The sequence below is a fragment of the Cynara cardunculus genome (genome assembly GCF_001531365.2).
Source record: "Cynara cardunculus var. scolymus isolate 2C chromosome LG 1, CcrdV1, whole genome shotgun sequence".
Taxonomy (NCBI): domain Eukaryota; kingdom Viridiplantae; phylum Streptophyta; class Magnoliopsida; order Asterales; family Asteraceae; genus Cynara; species Cynara cardunculus.
Genome location: NC_037528.1, coordinates 47,738,522 through 47,747,415, shown reverse-complemented (window position 1 = coordinate 47,747,415; position 8,894 = coordinate 47,738,522). Strand labels below are relative to the sequence as shown.

General features: G+C 35.0%; 1 protein-coding gene across 1 annotated transcript; it reads right to left on the bottom strand.

Moving 5' to 3' along the window:
• On the bottom strand, positions 1-8,159 carry LOC112501319 (transcription factor E2FB-like). Its single transcript, XM_025105040.1, has 13 exons — positions 8,004-8,159; positions 4,585-4,774; positions 4,428-4,484; positions 4,196-4,281; positions 3,677-3,765; positions 3,547-3,601; positions 3,084-3,136; positions 2,959-3,009; positions 2,568-2,616; positions 2,413-2,478; positions 2,258-2,334; positions 711-879; positions 1-161 (listed from the first exon to the last, which is right to left on the bottom strand). The coding sequence occupies exons 1-13, from the start codon at positions 8,157-8,159 to the stop codon at positions 87-89; spliced, it is 1,173 nt and encodes a 390-aa protein (XP_024960808.1). The 3' UTR covers positions 1-86.
• Between the last annotated feature and the right edge of the window lie 735 nt (positions 8,160-8,894).

The following is an 8,894-nucleotide window of genomic DNA, read 5'->3' as shown; positions in this document are numbered from 1 at the left end:
TTTTTTTCTACTTTTAACAACTTTTATTTTATCAGGAAAAACAAATAATATTTCCTTCTATAAAAATACTAATTAGTTCTAAAATGTTATGGTAAATTCATACCCCATAATTCGGTAGCGCTGACCTCCGGATTTGACCCGAACCAATAATCGTGAGCAATCTGCGACCAACAATGCCATAACTTCAATCATAGATATTGAAAGGGCAAAATGCTTCAAGATGCAATAAAGTTTAGTTTAGTTCTTATTTAGTGTAACAAATAATGTTTTTTTTTTCTCAATCAGTATAACAAAATTTTCAAAAGTCCCTATTTTGTACCCATTTTGACCGGTAACCTGCTTGCGAAAATATATTGGACCCCGTTAGATTACTCTCCAAAAGAGTCGTTGAGAAAAAAGGGGGATTCTGACATATATTATTAGAAAGATATGATCTATGTCTAAGCAGATACGGGACCATGTAAAAGTATATGGAACCTCATTAGATTACTATTCAAAGGAGGCGTGAAGGTTCCAACATATATTAACGAGAAATGGTCAAAGTCTAGCAGATATGGAACTTCAACACTGCTATATTGTAACATCTTATGGCATGGATACCAGTTTACGAAACTGTTAAAGTGAAATGGATGATAAACTTGACATCAATATCATGAAATGTTAGAAGATCAGCAGATTACTAGTCAGAATGGTTAAAGGATGGAACTTACATCATTCTGTGATGGAATTATCTTCTGAATTCCATGCGATCCGGAGTCAACTGAGCTGACTAAATCTAAATGTGTTTGTTGGTGTGGCGAGAAATCAGTGTCATGGTTGACGTAGTTGCCACCTTCTCGAGCTGATTCATTCAATGAATTTGTCGGCTCCTCAGATTCGCTAAAACAAAACATGCACGCAGATGCAGTGAACAGGAGAAATGGAAAACAACCAGAAATTGCAATACATTCGTACATTATGAAATAAGAATCCATTATTTCTACGTTTCATAATGTCGGATTTCAGATATTAGCTTCAAGACATATTCGATATTCCTAAATTAACATTCTGTTGGGTAGAATAGCCAACAAGATATGAATCAGATATTTGAGACCTTAGAAGGGCTGTGGTAGAGCAAAGGCTCAAATAGGCCTATACAGGGCTTAGTACAATCATATCCTAAAGGGCTCTAAAGCAACAAACCACAAGTAGGCCTAACAACCCGCTATTTAGCTAAATAACCTCTTGACAAGTCTTTTTTAAATCCATGACCTTCTGACAGGTTTCTATGCATTCTTGTGTATGGAAGGGGATTTTTAGATATATAACCTTATATGAGATTTTAATTAAATCCATGACCTTCTCATAAGTATAAAGCCATTTTTTCTTTAATAGGCCGAACGGTCATGGATTAAATTGAAAACCCATTTAAGGGTCATATCCCTAAATGACCCGTATGGAAGTGGCATTAATCTGTTAACTAGTGACATTCTCAAACCTGTTTGAAGTTTAAGGATCTAAAAAAAAAACTGTCAGAAAGTTGTCGTGGATCCAATTTGGAGGGACACTTAACTTACATGCACATATACTCCCTTTGATTCCATCAACTGGTATCAAAGAGTCAAAACCTGGTTATGTTTCAAGTCGACTTGAATCCAACTTGGAGTGGCAAAATTTGAAGTCATCATCTTCCTTTTTCTTAAAGATAGCAAAAAGAGTTGTTACTCGTTATGTTGATTTGTCTTTAACCAAGGTTAAAATTGCTTCAAATCCTAGATAAATTGTAAAGCAAACTATTTTTCTACTAAAGTGAACAAAGATATTGCAAAAGAATCCATCTTAGTAAAGTTGAAGTTCTGAAGCATTGCAACACCGATAAGTAGAGAAACAAAAAAAGAAGACAGACAATACAGTTTGTTTGAAAGGGCAGCGCAAACATACTAATAACTTACAATTGCATGGCATTAAGGATGCATTTGGTATGCAGGAAAGGATGGAACAAAACAAAACAAAAAATTGTTGTCCCATGTTTGGAACGACATTAGACTGTGACAGAACATGACTAAGTGGGACAAAAATGCATTTTTTTGGGTTAGGTGGAACAACAATCAAGGAGATTGGTAAATTACTAAACTACCCACGTCAATTTAAAACCCTAAAACATCTAGAATTCTTTCACGGTTTCACCTGCCTAACTCACTCTCATCCGTCCAGTCCTGTCTTTTCGAGTATGGTCCACATACCAAACACAACCTAAGCGTCATGAGAAATGAAGTACCTTACGAGATAAAGATCAATTGGGCCTGTATGGCTTCTAACAATAAGTTTAAACTGCTTCTGAGAAAAACCACTATCCTGCACAGTCAATATTATCATATCAAAATAAAATCGCTGCAAAGAAAACAAAATCTCTGTTGCATCCGCACTACTCACCTGATCAGGGTCAGGAACTTCAATAGAACTAGCATGTGGCGCTCTTATCGCGATTAGAGTCTGATTCTGCCATCAAAAAGGAAAAATAACTTTATTACAGGTATGTAACATAAAAGATGGAACATGTCTGAAATCTTCGGAACCAGTCATTAAACCTTGAAACAAGGAAGATTCCTAAAATCTTGTTCTGTTAAGTAAAGGTACCTGAAAGAAACCAAGCAAAATGTCAGCCACGACCATATCGAGTTACTAACTTATCAAACCAAGTGATTGGTTTGTTTTTCAGGAAGAAACAAAAGCACAACACCATGCTAGAATGAGTGATTTTGGACAAATGGTGAAAATGTGAACACAAAATAAAACACCATTCTTGTCACTCTTTCTCTGAAATCCTTCATTCTTGCAATGTGTAGTTTTTTTTTTCTTTTTTTTGCAGCAAACAATCAAGTACAATGGTCCAAAAACTTAATAATCCTAATTCCAACCATATTGTATCACAAGGTTTATTATATGTGAAGAACAACATAAAGATGAAATTGGACATACTTTTGACTATTATGATCAAATTTCACAGAGTTCAGGCGCTCTTTTGTTTCCCTGGATTGATGATCAAATGTTAGATTGAGATTGTGAACAGCTTCAACTAATCTAAATATTGCAGCCAACCAAACCTTATGCATTCGTCAATCCTGGACTCTTCGGCATGTAGATGTTCAAGCTCAGTCTGTCATGAAAATGAGGCGAGAATTAGTGATTGGATGTTTCAAAAAGCCTTTCATAGCTGTCTTGTTTTTAATGTATAAACCTTATGTATCCCATCTATAAGTATACTCCTTCCATCCCAAAATAAGTATCCACTTTCAAAAGTAAGTGCCTACTTTCCTATTTTACCCTTAATTTGAGATAGAGAAATTCATTACTCCATTTATAAAGGGTAAAATTGTCATTTAATTGAATAAAAAGTGTAATAATTACATATTTAGAAAACTGTGAGCCTTTTTCCATTTTGGACATTTATATTGGGATGGAGCGAGTAACATATTTGCCCAACTACTTTAAAAACACACCCCGTTACAGAAACAAGTTTATTTTGTCTTATTGAAGATGAAGTCCATTGTAGCATCTTATACATACCTTTAATTTTTTAGAGTAATTAACCACGGTTCGTGGTGACAATGTCTTATTTCCCCTGTTAATGACAGGTCCATGTGTTAGTAAATGAACATATGCACGGAAAAACAAAACAGAAGGACCAACAACTTACTTCCACCGTATGTGATTCTTTGTAGCCTTTTCTACTAGTCCAATACCTTCAAGAACATTGGTAATATCATAAATTCTCCTCTTCTGGACCTGCACAATAAGTAAAAAGTAAATAATACTCATGATTAATAGGAAATAATCTGACTTCCAAACAAGGTATATATACGGCTAAAAATCTATTAGCAGGAGTTGATGTGCTTAAACTGTCATTAAGGCTATGTTTGGCAAACTGGCTGATAAGCTAGTTGTTAGCTCATAAAACTAGTCATTTTAGGTAAAAACTAGCTGATAACTAAAAAGACAAAGAAAAATTAATTAGAAAAATTTAAGTGGCATAATTGGAAAACAAAATCCCCTTGAGCTTATTGAAACAGTAGCTTATGGCTGCCAAACATGGCCTAATTCTTATTTTCTGCAGTATGTTTTTCTCCCTTGGATACTCAAAAACTTGATGGCAACATTTTAGAATCCCCCCCCCCCCCTCTTAAACTAAGGAGTTACAATGTCTAGTAGATCATACTTCTAACAAAACTGCAGCCTTGTTTAGATCAAGAATGCCATCCTTATCTGCCTGTATCAAGCTAACAAACTTCTTTGTGAGGAGTCCTGTCAACAATAAAATAAAATGAAGTTTTTCACTAATAATCCTGACAAATAGCTGAAAAAAGATCAAAGCTGAAAGCCACGTTACACTAGCATATAATCAAGAATTATAACCACCACATTTAGAGTATTCATTCGTGTCAACTCACCAAGAGAATTGTCATAGCGACAAGCAGTAGCTAGATTTAGATTGAGATCACCAAAATCTGAAATAAAGGGCAACTATCAGTTAAGCTAAATTTGTTAATTAAAATTTCAGCAAACTAACATATGTAGTTGCAAACAAAAAGAGTTAAACAGTATCACCAGCGTTTGGTTCTGGATTTCCAGCTTTAGAATGTATAGAGGACCTAGAGGCCTTTGATTTCCTGTTTCTCTTGCCAACACCACAAGGCAGTGGTCCAAATGAAGGATCATCCACTTGTTCAACTTTGATGCCTCCATGGACAATAGGACTTGCACCATCTACATCCTCACACTTGACGGTTTGTGTTGCCTGTTTCAAAAGGTAGAAGAAATGAAATCACCATATGGACTTCCAGTAGTGATAATAAGAATAATGGTGTTGATTATTACATTTTGTAGAAAATACTGCCAAAAATAACAATCTCTACAGAGAGGAAGAAGAAAAAAGGATTCAAGGACAAATAGAAACAGTTTCAATTATTTCCACCAATCTCATATCTAATTTCTTACCCACCTACATTCCCCATCAAGTTCACTCCTTTCTTAAAGAAAGATCCATTTCCCACTTTGAGATACAACTCATAAATACCAAAAACAGTAAAAAGAAGCGAAGACCTATTTGATAGCTACAGCACCATTGTACAAGACAATTGAAGTTTTCAAGACTATATTAGTATTTGGGTGTGTCTCTAAAGAGGGTAAGGTACCTTGGCCTCCATGTTCTATTCTCAGAGAACACTCACAACATGGACTGGCGGCTATAGTATAGAAGACACAAAATAAACTTCTATGAAGAAAGTTCCTATCACACAACCACCCAGACATAAGTTTTGCCTTATACGGCTGTGAACAAATACATTTCCTAAAGGGAGTGTAGTTGTAAACTATTAATGTAACTAAAGCGAACTCTGACACACATAAGATATACGAGTTCTAAAATATTAGGGAGTAATAACCAGCGCCCAATCATTACAAACTTTCTTACAGAGGCAAGCATAAAGGTAAATTAATACACATTTTCCCTTCCTCTCATAAGCTGTATTGAATTGAACAACTTTTCCTAATTTTCCTTCCAAATTTGTTACTATAATTGCTGCCATTTAGAAAAAAGGAAACAAAATGTGGAATCTCATGCAGGACAGAGAAAGCCATGACTAAGAATTTTTCCCTGTAAATTAATACTCCCTTCATCTTGAAGAGCACACCATATTTGAGTTCCAATATCAGCAGAGTTGCCTTTTTAACTTTAAGAAATGAGTACTACAATAAGCTATACCATGTATGATGATAACTAAACATTATGAAACGACAAACTAGAAACATCCTTGTAAATTTCAAACCTGGGAGTATAATGTTCAAGTATCCAAAATCACAAGCACACTCCCTTTTCCTTCTATTTGCCACATTTGGTATAACAACTGTCTTCTTGCTACCATTTTCATGGACTATTTGTGTCCATGGTGTTCAAATGAAAATTTGGCATATAAAGTTTCCAGTATTTCATCATCGAATATGAGGAAGATTCCTTTGTAATCGTTATCTCAAATTGGCAGATAAACATGTTGCCATAAACATGAGACTTTATCCAATGAAGGAATCAAAACATGGATATAAGTAGAAAAGAAATACAACAGAATTTAATTGCTTTGGCTTACATTTGTTTCCTAGATGGGCTGATACTGCTGGTATTCTTCGCATGATTCTAGGTTCTTATAATGCAATAGGTCTGATACGGATATTAACTATCACGTAGTTTCTGCAAGGATACCCACCTCCTTACAGCTAGGCTAAAGCCGCGATGACAACTACCACGTAGTGCTGCTCAGATGATACATTACCACATTAAATATCAAGACATGATATGGAACTATCAGCTCCCAAGCATGCAAAGTCTGTAAAGTTCTGTAGACTGTCAAATGCATGTTACCATACAACTTTTAGGTTTGTGGCATTGAACGTCTCCTAGGTGGTAATACTTTGGAGGTCATGCCGTCAAGGATTCAAATGCCCATTCCCTATTCAGAAAGACCATCAGAAATGTATCTTGTTCGTAACTGCATATTATATTGATGCAGACAGATGATCAATTTATGCATACCGAGTCCCAGAGCTTCTGTGACTAATATTTTCTTATGTGGCCTTCTAAAGAGCGTCGTTTTTCCTGAGAACATGTTGTCTATGTTTCCAATGGCTAGGTGCCATTTAAGGTGAACAGAACTTTGCCATAGCTGCTGTGGTGACTGTCTTGAGAGTTGAGACAGGGACATGGGAACAAGAGCATTGGCTCTAATAGCATGCTAACATAAGTATATTTATTGTATCCAGATGTTTGGATATCTTTAATTTTGAGCTTCATATTTATTTATTAATTCTTTTGATTTCATTTTGTGGTATAAGGAGGCATCCATGGCATCTGGAAAATATTTTAGATTATTTTCCTAACTTAAGATCTGGAATTTTTTGAATTAATTTCTCTCTCTCTCTCCAGCCATAAGGCATAAATTTTACTCTATATTCTCTCCCTATTTATCCAAAATCTTGTCCGTCTTATATCCCTTCATATCTGTGGTCCAGAACTCAGAATACAACCAATGTTGCATGGCGCACGCCCCACCACACCCTGGAACAACAGTATGGAGATTCAACAAGGTTAAAATCACCCATGCTTCCTAGGACTGGCAATCTTCAATTCCATGATTCATTTGCTTTATCTTGCAATCAAGATATAATTAAAGCAACTAAGCAATGTTTGATTTTAGCATTTACATACATTTTTCATCATATTAGGCTAGAAAAGGCCAAAAAGGTGTTCCTATTGGCTATTGCTAAGGGAATCCCTGGTCATATAATACAACAAACTGGCCCATGGGCCTAAACACAAAAAGACAACAAAACCCTAATTCTAATAAGTTTACTTCTCCGATTAATGGCTGTAGGCACAGTAGACTACATGAAAACCTACCATAAAGGTTGAGAAAATGCAAAGTTACACACGATGATAAACACTTGAAGAGAATATTCATATTCATATTCATATGAAATCATATGCTTGAAGCTTTTCGTGGAGGAGGAAAGAGGTGCTATTCTTTAACCTCAAAGGTCAAACATATAATTTTTTCTTAATCTTCAAAAAACACAGCACAAGCATGGAAGCATGTTTCCACGATGAATGCAATTTAAAGTGAAGAGCGAGCAAATATCTGAAGCCGAACAATACAATGAAAACATGCAAGCCAAACAAAAATCAGAAGAGAAAAACAAAACACAACGTTGAACATGAAAACCGTATAAAATTTGAAATTCATTCATCGGTTCAATAAGCAATCCGAAAAACAATCAATCTGTATTCAATTCGAGTAGAAACACACAACCTGGATACATAAAATTTCATACATAATAAGCACAACCGATGCTCCAAATCATGAAAGCAACGAAAGAAAAGAATCACCGTGAAGTATTTCAAACGTATATCTAAGCAACCGCCACATAAAATGCACATATAGAGAGAAGGAACTCGTAATAAAAACAAATCAACTCACTGAATTGAAGAATACAGGCAAGTTTTGATTAGAAATAGAAGGATTGCATAAACCAATCTGCTGATGCGGGTGCTGATGTTGTACGTGCATTCTGGATAGGGCTTTTTGAAGTGACAAGTTGACATCATCACCGCCGACGGCCACCGACATTGACATCGCCACCAACCAGCACCAGCAACAGAAGCAGCGCCCTGCTATTTTGATGCGTGTTGTCTGTGGATATAATATAGTAGAGAAAGAGACAGAAGCAGAAACAAAAATGGTGATGATGAAGCAGCGGGAAGCAGGCCAGAGGCGGGAGCGTTGGTGTTCGAAATGCAGGATTCTATTTCTTCCTAAACCCACGCTCCCCCTTCCGCCATATTGGGCCCGGCCCCATTGATACGGTACGGATACATAAAAGTAATAAAATGAATTCAACTTTCCCATTTTTCATCGGGAAAAGTTTAAAAAAACTCAATAGACTTTAGTGTTTGTAATGATTAAGTCTTTGAATAATTTTTTGAAACAAATAAGTTCTTGAACATTTCAAAACATGTTAAATAACTTCTTGAACTTTTTAAAACTGGTTAGATACATACTTATGACCTATATAACTGGTTAATGTGGTAAAATAGTGGACAAAGTCCAAAAAAAACCCAATAAACATTCATATTTTGAACGATTAAATTCCTAAACATTTTTTGAACCAAAAAAATAGATCTATAAAATTAAACAAATATAACAAAAAAGTACTTATATTTAAAAAAAATTACATATAAAAAATATTTTTGATAAAATTTATTTTAACTAAAATAAAAAAAATATTTTGTCACTGATTTTTCAAACTAAAAAAATTAAAAAGAATTACTGATTAAATTTATTTTAATTAAAAATAAGATATATGATGTA

Excerpts from the sequence above, each read along its gene's own strand:
- LOC112501319 (XM_025105040.1), bottom strand. The coding sequence starts at position 8,159 with ATGTCAATGTCGGTGGCCGTCGGCGGTGATGATGTCAACTTGTCACTT. Across the intron at positions 4,485-4,584 it reads AAATCCAGAACCAAACGCTG|ATTTTGGTGATCTCAATCTA; the intron begins GTGATACTGTTT and ends CCTTTATTTCAG. Across the intron at positions 2,479-2,567 it reads GGAATCTTCCTTGTTTCAAG|AATCAGACTCTAATCGCGAT; the intron begins GTTTAATGACTG and ends TTTTGATGGCAG.